At 49.6% G+C, this 12,955-nt stretch overlaps 1 protein-coding gene across 2 annotated transcripts in view; it reads right to left on the bottom strand.

The window, feature by feature from the left end:
• The window catches only part of LOC122366880 (ras-related protein Rab-27A-like), a 34,686-nt gene that overhangs the window by 5,811 nt on the left and 15,920 nt on the right, over positions 1 to 12,955 (bottom strand). For both annotated transcript variants that reach the window (XM_043339526.1, XM_043339527.1), the window contains exons 2-3: positions 2,948 to 3,126; positions 854 to 942 (exon numbers count right to left, since the gene is read on the bottom strand). In XM_043339526.1, the coding sequence (XP_043195461.1) occupies positions 854 to 942; positions 2,948 to 3,126 (268 nt within the window). The remainder of the gene's footprint in view (positions 1 to 853; positions 943 to 2,947; positions 3,127 to 12,955) is intronic.

The following is a 12,955-nucleotide window of genomic DNA, read 5'->3' as shown; positions in this document are numbered from 1 at the left end:
GGCATTCTTTTAGGCACAAACAACCTTGCAAATGAGTTAGCCCATCCTCCACAAATGATCCCGGTAGGTCTAATCCTGCCATGTAAGCTATACCTCATGCATCTATTCGCCATTCCGCCTGTACCTTCTTTTAGACGGTGCGATGGTCTACGACAGAAACGCGTTGAGGCAAGTCCATCCCAAGCCATTTACAGGCAGGTCAGCCATCCCGGTCAGCCCGCTCTAATGGGGCGTGCGTTATTATTCTATGAGGCGGAGCGGGATTCGTAAACAACAGACACACTGGGAGTTCGGTGTCGCTCAAACTCGGAAAACATAATTTCAGGTCCGAGGCGGATGGGAAAGTTAGCAGTGCGATGGAGGAATGTAAAATATGAACGGAGCACGAAGTGTGATATTTTCAGATGCCGGCGGGTAAATGCCTTGTCTCGACTCAGCTATACCTATGAGCAGTCTCGCTAGGTCCACAGCATTAAACTGGCCACTAAAAACCCTCCCAGACGGATTGTGATCTGGTTTATGTTGTGATAGCCGGTGCCAATGCCACATTATCATTCACCCTGCCTGCGGGCCGGCACTGCAGCACTCTTATCATCGCGCTGCAGGCACAGCACATAAGGTGAAAAAGCACACCTGCTGATCGAGTTGCATCGATTTTCCCGCTATTACCACCCGCAGCATTAACCCGGATGATTTGCAGTTATACAACACTTGGTTACAACCATGACCAATCCGTCTGGGAGGATCCTATCTAGCAGCTGTCGCTACAATGCTGGCACTATCCATTCCTGAGCGACCTCAACCCTCGGTGACCTCTGCATGGTCTCGGTGACCTCTGAGTGACCCGTCTGACCTCTCCTGTCCGGCAGTGTCCCAGAGTTGTAGATGAATCCTTTGGCTCTTTCCTTGTGGTGTGCCGTCAGCATCCTTGGGCCGGTACAGCTAAAACACAGTAGGACAACAAAGGGTCAGGTCATGGGGAGGGAACAGCTGAGGTGAGGCAGGTCAGGTCACAGGGAGGGCACAGATGGGGTCAGGTCATGGGGAGGGCACAGCTGAGGTTAACGAAGTGCACGAGGACGAGAACGGTACACGTTAGCACACAATGGTACTACATGAGAGGCCACTGTGCATAACAAGGACATAATCCGATGCATTGGAAAGAAGCCCAAATGATATGAGACCACACCGGAGGGAGGGTACTTGCAGGAACAAAGAATACAGGAAACATCTCCTTTCGGAGAAAACACGGATAAAAACATCCCATCATGTCAGACCCACAAAACGACCGGCCAGTTCTCTTGCCGGGGTATCCGGGAGTGTCTCCCGCCGGCGTCGTCACCGACAACAAATGAGAGTCGAGGCGGCCGCCGGCGGACGGGCCGGGGGCGAACGAAGGCAATGACACCGACCCGACGGACCCGAACAGAAAATAGACCAGCGGAGAGAATAGGGAGAGGATGACGTTTTAACGAGAGAAAATGGAGGAGGAATTATATGGGAAGAAGTGGTATTATGGGAGGATTACTTAATCCGAGGTAAATAAGGCTGACGTTACTTGAAATGGAGTTGCAACTATTGCATATCTATGTGTCCACACTCCACATGTGTCCTACCCTTCTGCTTAACCAACCATCCTCCCCATCTCCCATTTCATAAGTAATTTCTCCTAATACGTCGTCCACTCCAGAAGTTTTGAGACTGGCCTCGTAAAATCCATATGAACAGTGCTAAATACTTGTTGTTCTCACAAGTCCTTACCACAGTTGTTATAAACGTACTTGCGTAATTTTGTTTTTCTGCGTTGCAAAAGACGGCAACGGTGTCACCCTGAACATGGCAAGTCACACGCGGCTTGTCACAGTGACCAGTGAAGACAACTTGGAGGGTCGCTGTGCAATAAAATTTTGGGATTAGCTTGGCAAAAATGCCCGAGAAACATAGCAAATTGACTCTCAAGTGACTTGAGACGAAAGCTGGATGTATTTTTACCATCATGAGACCAAGAGACAGAAGGTCCAATGAAAACATGCACTGATTCCTTCCGACCCAATAAAGACAGACAGCGCAGGTCCACTGGGAAGCTCAAATTAGTCCCTTACTTAGAACAAAAAGGCAAAAACTTCATAACCTGGGTCCCCTACACGGCCAGATGGTCAACAAGGAATGATTCGTGAAGGTTCTGAGGGAGTTGAGAAAGAGATTTCGCCGCAAGAGGTCGGAACTCTTCAACTGTGGCCAGGGGCTCCTGCACCAGGACGGCGCACACACCCACAAGTCCACCATGGAGACGAACTATCTGACACAGATGTGCGTCAAAACCGTCCGTAACCCTTCCCACTGTCCTGATCTGGCCCCCGTGGCTTCTGGATGTTCCACAGACTGACAGGGAAGCTCAGGGGCCGTCTTTCGGAGGATGTGGAGGAGATGAGTGAGGCTGTGACAGAGGCCCTGGGCACCTTCACTTTGAAGGCCTATCAGCAGGGCTTCAGGCAGTGACAGGAGCGCTAAAGCAGGTGCATTGGACTCAGGAGGTTCCATTTCGAGAGTCATACAAGTTTCATGCTTCTCTGAAACAGACAACTGTCTCTACTGAAAAAGTCTCAAAACTTCTGGAGTGCACCACAAACTTCATACTGCACTCCACATTTCTCCTTACCTAAAAGCTCATCACACACGTCTTCCCGTCACCCAAATCATTTCTTCCCGTCTCACCACACATTTCTCACACCTCACCCGACCTTTATCCCCGTCTTCCCAGTCGTTTCCCCCTATCTCCCCGGTCGCTTCTCTCCCGTCTTACTCCTATTAATCGTTTCTTGCAGTCTCCCTGACCGTTTCCCAGCAGTTTCTCCCTGCCTCTCCGGTCGTTTCTATCCACCACACCTTTCTCCCCGTCTCCCCAGTCGTTTCTCCCCGTCTCCCAGTTCGTTTCTCCCCGTCTCACCAGTCGTTTTTCCCTGAAGTCGATGCCGACTGTGGATATGAAGCGCTGATGAAACACACCGTCCGTGTACTGCCACAGGAACGACGTCTTGCCCACACCCGAGTCACCCAGCGCCAGGAACTTGATGAGGTAGTCGTACTCGATACTGGTACCCGCCGGCGCGTCCAGCATGGCAAGGTCTGTAAACGGAGAGAGGGGGAGTTAGAGAGGGAGGGAGGGAGAGAGAGATGGAGAGGGAGAGGGAGAGGAAGAGAGAGAGAGCGAGAGAGAGAGAGAGTGGAGGAGAGAGGATAGAGGAGAGCAATAGAGCAATAACAAGCCGGTAAATGCCATCGACCATTCACCACAACGGTAACACGGTGAAGCACCACTCATCACGGCAGCATTGTCAGACCTAATCCTCCGCTGAATGTTGATTAATTTGTTAGCATGGGCGCGGGAGCCGGGGGGGGGGGGGGGGGCGGGGGCAGTGGGAGCGCTTGCCCCCACAACTCTGGGGCCGTGGAGGCGCTGCCCCCACAACTTTTCATAGGGCCAGGGACCGTCGGGGCAGCTTGTTCTCCCGGAATTAGCAGTTGTGCGTCACAAAGGAAAACTGAATGGAAGAAAACATTAATGTAAAAAAATCCTCTTCTCCTGGCTTGACAGCTCATGTCAAAGATTTAAAGCTTAAATCTATGTTACCAAAAAGGTGGTCCCTTGACTCAGCTGTGACGAAATAGCTCATTTTATTGCAAATGTCTTCGTTTTGTTCTTTTCGTTGAAAAGGCGAAGGGGTGAAAAATAAGTGGTCTAAAACCGGTAACCGGTGAGAAAACTAGATTTGGGGATACCCTCGGTTCCGACAAGCATGAGGAACCGGTCGTGTTGTGAAGCGTCGGGGCGAAGCAGGCGTCCAAAGAGCGGCGACAACAACGGCGGTATATTTGAGTCGGTAGCACGCACACGACCCGGGCGTAGCCGAGAGCACACTGACCCAGCGGGCAAGAGTCTCCCCCGCGGGGCACATTACAGCTGGCTAACAGTACACAGTACCGCTAATGTCACATGTCCCCCCCCCCCCCCCAGCCTGAAAGTAGTTCCCGCGCCCCTATTCGTTAGTTGCGTTCGCGCACTTCACCAGCCAGCACAGATATGGCGCTAAGCTAACGTAAGCCTTTGAAGTGTTGTCGCATTGTGGAAGTGTTAAAACCCGTTCATAGATGGCGCCAGTGTAAATGCCTGAAGGTAGGCTGTACCGCAGCACTCCAAGTCCGAATACCAAGACACGTTGTGCGATGTCCGTCAAGACAGCCCATATTCAGCCCAGATTCAGCCCGGATTCAGCCCAGATTCGGGACACCTCCGATCAAGCTGAAACTCGCACACAATGTAGGCCATGACATGCCCAATCCACAGTCCAAGTCATTCGGTGGCACTCCCAGCCGTTTGACCTACAGAGGTCAGCAAAGGTCACGTGGCCCAAATTTGCACAGCAGATTGTGGCCCACCCAGTAGAGCTAGAGCGCTAAAAATGGCACCAATCGACTCGCCAGCATCTAATCTTACTTTCCCAGCACTCATTTGACCTCTCAAGGTCATGCGATGACCTAAGGTCATTTGTGGGCTATGTCGAAAATACACTTGCACAGCAGTTTTCGAGTAGAGGGATTGATCGAATTCCAAATCAAAGCACATCATCGGGTAGCCCATAGGCCGTAGTAACTTTCCTGAAAAAACCGCTTTTCGATATGTGACCCCGTTTGACCTCGGCAGGTCAAAATGCGCAAATAAACGACACTCCATACGTCGCAGCCCGGATTCAGCCCAGATTCGGGACACCTCCGATCAAGCTGAAACTCGCACACAATGTAGGCCATTACATGCCCAATCCACAGTCCAAGTCATTCGGTGGCACTCCCAGCCGTTTGACCTAAAGAGGTCAGCAAAGGTCACGTGGCCCAAATTTGCACAGCAGATTGTGGCCCACCCAGTAGAGTTAGAGCGCTAAAAATGGCACCAATCGACTCGCCAGCATCTAATCTTACTTTCCCAACACTCATTTGACCTCTCAAGGTCATGGGATGACCTAAGGTCATTTGTGGGCTATGTCGAAAATACACTTGCACAGCAGTTTTCGAGTAGAGGGATTGACCGAATTCCAAATCAAAGCACATCATCGGGTAGCCCATAGGCCGTAGTAACTTTCATTAAAAACCGCTTTTCGATATGTGACCCCGTTTGACCTCGGCAGGTCAAAATGCGCAAATAAACGACACTCCATACGTCGCAGCCCGGATTCAGCCCAGATTCGGGACACCTCCGATCAAGCTGAAACTCGCACACAATGTAGGCCATGACATGCCCAATCCACAGTCCAAGTCATTCGGTGGCACTCCCAGCCGTTTGACCTACAGAGGTCAGCAAAGGTCACGTGGCCCAAATTTGCACAGCAGATTGTGGCCCACCCAGTAGAGCTAGAGCGCTAAAAATGGCACCAATCGACTCGCCAGCATCTAATCTTACTTTCCCAACACTCATTTGACCTCTCAAGGTCATGCGATGACCTAGGGTCATTTGTGGGCTATGTCGAAAATACACTTGCACAGCAGTTTTCGAGTAGAGGGATTGACCGAATTCCAAATCAAAGCACATCATCGGGTAGCCCATAGGCCGTAGTAACTTTCCTTAAAAACCGCTTTTCGATATGTGACCCCGTTTGACCTCGGCAGGTCAAAATGCGCAAATAAACGACACTCCATACGTCGCAGCCCGGATTCAGCCCAGATTCGGGACACCTCCGATCAAGCTGAAACTCGCACACAATGTAGGCCATGACATGCCCAATCCACAGTCCAAGTCATTCGGTGGCACTCCCAGCCGTTTGACCTACAGAGGTCAGCAAAGGTCACATGGCCCAAATTTGCACAGCAGATTGTGGCCCACCCAGTAGAGTTAGAGCGCTAAAAATGGCACCAATCGACTCGCCAGCATCTAATCTTACTTTCCCAACACTCATTTGACCTCTCAAGGTCATGCGATGACCTAAGGTCATTTGTGGGCTATGTCGAAAATACACTTGCACAGCAGTTTTCGAGTAGAGGGATTGACCGAATTCCAAATCAAAGCACATCATCGGGTAGCCCATAGGCCGTAGTAATTTTCCTTAAAAACCGCTTTTCGATATGTGACCCCGTTTGACCTCGGCAGGTCAAAATGCGCAAATAAACGACACTCCATACGTCGCAGCCCGGATTCAGCCCAGATTCGGGACACCTCTGATCAAGCTGAAACTCGCACACAATGTAGGCCATGACATGCCCAATCCACAGTCCAAGTCATTCGGTGGCACTCCCAGCCGTTTGACCTACAGAGGTCAGCAAAGGTCACGTGGCCCAAATTTGCACAGCAGATTGTGGCCCACCCAGTAGAGTTAGAGCGCTAAAAATGGCACCAATCGACTCGCCAGCATCTAATCTTACTTTCCCAACACTCCTTTGACCTCTCAAGGTCATGGGATGACCTAAGGTCATTTGTGGGCTATGTCGAAAATGCACTTGCACAGCAGTTTTCGAGTAGAGGGATTGACCGAATTCCAAATCAAAGCACATCATCGGGTAGCCCATAGGCCGTAGTAACTTTCCTTAAAAACCGCTTTTCGATATGTGACCCCGTTTGACCTCGGCAGGTCAAAATGCGCAAATAAACGACACTCCATACGTCGCAGCCCGGATTCAGCCCAGATTCGGGACACCTCCGATCAAGCTGAAACTCGCACACAATGTAGGCCATGACATGCCCAATCCACAGTCCAAGTCATTCGGTGGCACTCCCAGCCGTTTGACCTACAGAGGTCAGCAAAGGTCACATGGCCCAAATTTGCACAGCAGATTGTGGCCCACCCAGTAGAGTTAGAGCGCTAAAAATGGCACCAATCGACTCGCCAGCATCTAATCTTACTTTCCCAACACTCATTTGACCTCTCAAGGTCATGCGATGACCTAAGGTCATTTGTGGGCTATGTCGAAAATACACTTGCACAGCAGTTTTCGAGTAGAGGGATTGACCGAATTCCAAATCAAAGCACATCATCGGGTAGCCCATAGGCCGTAGTAACTTTCCTTAAAAACCGATTTTCGATATGTGACCCCGTTTGACCTCGGCAGGTCAAAATGCGCAAATAAACGACACTCAATACGTCGCAGCCCGGATTCAGCCCAGATTCGGGACACCTCCGATCAAGCTGAAACTCGCACACAATGTAGGCCATGACATGCCCAATCCACAGTCCAAGTCATTCGGTGGCACTCCCAGCCGTTTGACCTACAGAGGTCAGCAAAGGTCACGTGGCCCAAATTTGCACAGCAGATTGTGGCCCACCCAGTAGAGCTAGAGCGCTAAAAATGGCACCAATCGACTCGCCATTATCTAATCTTACTTTCCCAGCACTCATTTGACCTCTCAAGGTCATGCGATGACCTAAGGTCATTTGTGGGCTATGTCGAAAATACACTTGCACAGCAGTTTTCGAGTAGAGGGATTGACCGAATTCCAAATCAAAGCACATCATCGGGTAGCCCATAGACCGTAGTAACTTTCCTTAAAAACCGCTTTTCGATATGTGACCCCGTTTGACCTCGGCAGGTCAAAATGCGCAAATAAACGACACTCCATACGTCGCAGCCCGGATTTAGCCCAGATTCGGGACACCTCCGATCAAGCTGAAACTCGCACACAATGTAGGCCATGACATGCCCAATCCACAGTCCAAGTCATTTGGTGGCACTCCTAGCCGTTTGACCTACAGAGGTCAGCAAAGGTCACGTGGCCCAAATTTGCACAGCAGATTGTGGCCCACCCAGTAGAGTTAGAGCGCTAAAAAAGGCACCAATCGACTCGCCAGCATCTAATCTTACTTTTCCAACACTCGTTTGACCTCTCAAGGTCATGCGATGACCTAAGGTCATTTGTGGGCTATGTCGAAAATACACTTGCACAGCAGTTTTCGTGTAGAGGGATTGACCAAATTCCAAATCAAAGCACATCATCGGGTAGCCCATAGGCCGTAGTAACTTTCCTTAAAAACCGCTTTTCGATATGTGACCCCGTTTGACCTCGGCAGGTCAAAATGCGCAAATAAACGACACTCCATACGTCGCAGCCCGGATTCAGCCCAGATTCGGGACACCTTCGATCAAGCTGAAACTCGCACACAATGTAGGCCATGACATGCCCAATCCACAGTCCAAGTCATTCGGCGGCACTCCCAGCCGTTTGACCTACAGAGGTCAGCAAAGGTCACGTGCCCCAAATTTGCACAGCAGATTGTGGCCCACCCAGTAGAGCTAGAGCGCTAAAAATGGCACCATTCGACTCGCCAGCATACAATCTTACTTTCCCAGCACTCATTTGACCTCTCAAGGTCATGCGATGACCTAAGGTCATTTGTGGGCTATGTCGAAAATACACTTGCACAGCAGTTTTCGAGTAGAGGGATTGACCGAATTCCAAATCAAAGCACATCATCGGGTAGCCCATAGGCCGTAGGAACTTTCCTTAAAAACCGCTTTTCGATATGTGACCCCGTTTGACCTCGGCAGGTCAAAATGCGCAAATAAATGACACTCCATACGTCGCAGCCCGGATTCAGCCCAGATTCGGGACACCTCCGATCAAGCTGAAACTCGCACACAATGTAGGCCATGACATGCTTAATCCACAGTCGAAGTCATTCGGTGGCACTCCCAGCCGTTTGACCTACAGAAGTCAGCAAAGGTCACGTGGCCCAAATTTGCACAGCAGATTGTGGCCCACCCAGTAGAGTTAGAGCGCTAAAAAAGGCACCAATTGACTCGCCAGCATCTAATCTTACTTTTCCATCACTCATTTGACCTCTCAAGGTCATGCGATGACCTAAGGTCATTTGTGGGCTATGTCGAAAATAAACTTGCACAGCAGTTTTCGAGTAGAGTGATTGACCGAATTCCAAATCAAAGCACATCATCGGGTAGCCCATAGGCCGTAGTAACTTTCCTTAAAAACCGCTTTTCGATATGTGACCCCGTTTGACGTCGGTAGGTCAAAATGTGCAAATAAACGACACTCCATACGTCGCAGCCCGAGTGTCTTTTATTTGCACATTTTGACCTACCGAGGTCAAACGGGGTCACATATCGAAAAGCGGTTTTTAAGGAAAGTTACTACGGCCTATGGGCTACCCGATGATGTGCTTTGATTTGGAATTCGGTCAATTCCTCTACTCGTAAACTGCTGTGCAAGTGTATTTTCGACATAGCCCACAAATGACCTTAGGTCATCGCATGACCTTGAGAGGTCAAATGAGTGTTGGGAAAGTAAGATAAGATGCTGGCGAGTCGATTGGTGCCATTTTTAGCGCTCTAGCTCTACTGAGTGGGTCACAATCTGCTGTGCAAATTTGGGCCACGTGACCTTTGCTGACCTCTGTAGGTCAAACGGCTAGGGGTGCCACCGAATGACTTAGACTGTTGATTGTACATGTCATGGCCTACATTGTGTGCGAGTTTCAGCTTGATCGGAGGTGTCCCGAATCTGGGCTGAATCCGGGCTGCGACGTATTGAGTGTCGTTTATTTGCACATTTTGACCTACTGAGGTCAAACGGGGTCACATATGGAACTGCGGTTTTTAAGGAAAGTTACTACGGCCTATGTGCTACCCGATGATATGCTTTGATTTGGAATTCGGTCAATCCCTCTACTCGAAAACTGCTGTGCAAGTGTATTTTCGTTATAGCCCACAAATGACCATGGGTCATCGCATGACCTTGAGAGGTCAAATGAGTATTGGGAAAGTAAGATTAGATGCTGGCGAGTCGATTGGTGCCATTTTTAGCGCTCTAGCTCTACTGGGTGGACCACAATCTGCTGTGCAAATTTGGGCCACGTGACCTTTGCTGACCTCTGTAGGTCAAACGGCTAGGAGTGCCACCGAATGACTTGGACTGTGGATTGGGCATGTCATGGCCTACATTGTGTGCGAGTTTCAGCTTGTTTGGAGGTGTCCCGAATCTGGGCTGAATCCGGGCTGCGACGTATTTAGTGTCGTTTATTTGCACATTTTGACCTACCGAGGTCAAACGGGGTCACATATCGAAAAGCGGTTTTAAGGAAAGTTACTACGGCCTATGGGCTACCCGATGATGTGCTTTGATTTGGAATTCGGTCAATCCCTCTACTCGAAAACTGCTGTGCAAGTGTATTTTCGACATAGCCCACAAATGACCTTAGGTCATCGCATGAACTTGAGAGGTCAAATGAGTGTTGGGAAAGTAAGATTAGATGCTGGCGAGTCGATTGGTGACATTTTTAGCGCTCTAGCTCTACTGGGTGGGCCACAATCTGCTGTGCAAATTTGGGCCACGTGACCTTTGCTGACCTCTGTAGGTCACACGGCTAGGAATGCCACCGAATGACTTGGACTGTGGATTGGACATGTCATAGCCTACATTGTGTGCGAGTTTCAGCTTGATCGGAGGTGTCAAGAATCTGGGCTGAAACCGGGCTGCCACGTATTGAGTGTCGTTTATTTGCACATTTTGACCTACCGAGGTCAAATGGGGTCACATATCGAAAAGCGGTTTTTAAGGAAAGTTACTACGGCCTATGGGCTACCCGATGATGTGCTTTGATTTGGAATTCGGTCAATCCCTCTACTCGAAAACTGCTGTGCAAGTGTATTTTCGACATAGCCCACAAATGACCTTAGGTCATCGCATGACCTTGAGAGGTCAAATGAGTGTTGGGAAAGTAATATTAGATGCTGGCGATTCGATTGGTGCCATTTTTAGCGCTCTAGCTCTACTGGGTGGGCCACAATCTGCTGTGCAAATTTGGGCCACGTGACCTTTGCTGACCTCTGTAGGTCAAACGGCTAGGAGTGCCACCGAATGACTTGGACTGTGGATTGGGCATGTCATGGCCTACATTGTTTAAGAGTTTCAGCTTGTTCGGAGGTGTCCCGAATCTGGGCTGAATCCGGGCTGCGACGTATTGAGCGTCGTTTATTTGCACATTTTGACCTGCCGAGGTCAAACGGGGTCACATATCGAAAATCGGTTTTTAAGGAAAGTTACTACGGCCTATGGGCTACCCAATGATGTGCTTTGATTTGGAATTCGGTCAATCCCTCTACTCGAAAACTGCTGTGCAATTGTATTTTCGACATAGCCCACAAATGACCTTTGGTCATCGCATGACCTTGAGAGGTCAAATGAGTATTGGGAAAGTAAGATTAGATGCTGGCGAGTCGATTGGTGCCATTTTTAGCGCTCTAGCTCTACTGGGTGGGCCACAATCTGCTGTGCAAATTTGGGCCACTTGACCTTTGCTGACCTCTGTAGGTCAAACGGCTAGGAGTGCCACCAAATGACTTGGACTGTGGATTGGACAGGTCATGGCCTACATTGTGTGCGAGTTTCAGCTTGATCGGAGGTGTCCTGAATCTGGGCTGAATCCGGGCTGCGACGAATTGAGTGTCGTTTATTTGCTTATTTTGACCTGCCGAGGTCAAACGGGGTCACATATCGAAAAGCGGTTTTTAAGGAATGTTACTACGGCCTATGGGCTACCCGATGATGTGCTTTGATTTGGAATTCGGTCAATTCCTCTACTCGAAAACTGCTGTGCAAGTGTATTTTCGACATAGCCCACAAATGACCTTAGGTCACCGCATGACCTTGAGAGGTCAAATGAGTGTTGGGAAAGTAAGATTAGATGCTGGCGAGTCGATTGGTGCCATTTTTAGCGCTTTAGCTCTACTGGGTGGGCCACAATCTGCTGTGCAAATTTGGGCCACGTGACCTTTGCTGACCTCTGTAGGTCAAACGGCTAGGGGTGCCACCGAATGACTTAGACTGTTGATTGTACATGTCATGGCCTACATTGTGTGCGAGTTTCAGCTTGATCGGAGGTGTCCCGAATCTGGGCTGAATCCGGGCTGCGACGTATTGAGTGTCGTTTATTTGCACATTTTGACCTACTGAGGTCAAACGGGGTCACATATGGAACTGCGGTTTTTAAGGAAAGTTACTACGGCCTATGTGCTACCCGATGATGTGCTTTGATTTGGAATTCGGTTAATCCATCTACTCGAAAACTGCTGTGCAAATGTATTTTCGTTATAGCCCACAAATGACCTTAGGTCATCGCATGACCTTGAGAGGTCAAATGAGTGGTGGGAAAGTAAGATTAGATGCTGACGAGTCGATTGGTGCCATTTTTAACGCTCTAGCTCTACTGGGTGGGCCACAATCTGCTGTGCAAATTTGGGCTACTTGACCTTTGCTGACCTTTGTAGGTCAAACGGCTAGGAGTGCCACCGAATGACTAGGACTGTGGATTGGACAGGTCATGGCCTACATTGTGTGCGAGTTTCAGCTTGATCGGAGGTGTCCCGAATCTGGGCTGAATCCGGGCTGCGACGTATTGAGTGTCGTTAATTTGCACATTTTGACCTGCCGAGGTCAAACGGGGTCACATATCGAAAAGCGGTTTTTAAGGAAAGTTACTACGGCCTATGGGCTACCCGATGATGTGCTTTGATTTGGCATTCGGTCAATCCCTCTACTCGAAAACTGCTGTGCAAGTGTATTTTCGACATAGCCCACAAATGACCATGGGTCATCGCATGACCTTGAGAGGTCAAATGAGTATTGGGAAAGTAAGATTAGATGCTGGCGAGTCGATTGGTGCCATTTTTAGCGCTCTAGCTCTACTGGGTGGGCCACAATCTGCTGTGCAAGTTTGGGCTACGTGACCTTTGCTGACCTCTGTAGGTCAAACGGCTAGGAGTGCCACCGAATGACTTGGACTGTGGATTGGACAGGTCATGGCCTACATTGTGTGCGAGTTTCAGCTTGATCGGAGGTGTCCCGAATCTGGGCTGAATCCGGGCTGCGACGTATTGAGTGTCGTTTATTTGCACATTTTGACCTGCCGAGGTCAAACGGGGTCACATATCGGAAAAGCAGTTTTTAAGGAAAGTTACTACA

The sequence above is a fragment of the Amphibalanus amphitrite genome, unplaced genomic scaffold (genome assembly GCF_019059575.1).
Source record: "Amphibalanus amphitrite isolate SeventyFive unplaced genomic scaffold, NRLGWU_Aamphi_draft 000836F_arrow, whole genome shotgun sequence".
Taxonomy (NCBI): Eukaryota; Metazoa; Arthropoda; class Thecostraca; order Balanomorpha; family Balanidae; genus Amphibalanus; species Amphibalanus amphitrite.
This window is presented reverse-complemented; position numbering and strand designations above follow the sequence as displayed.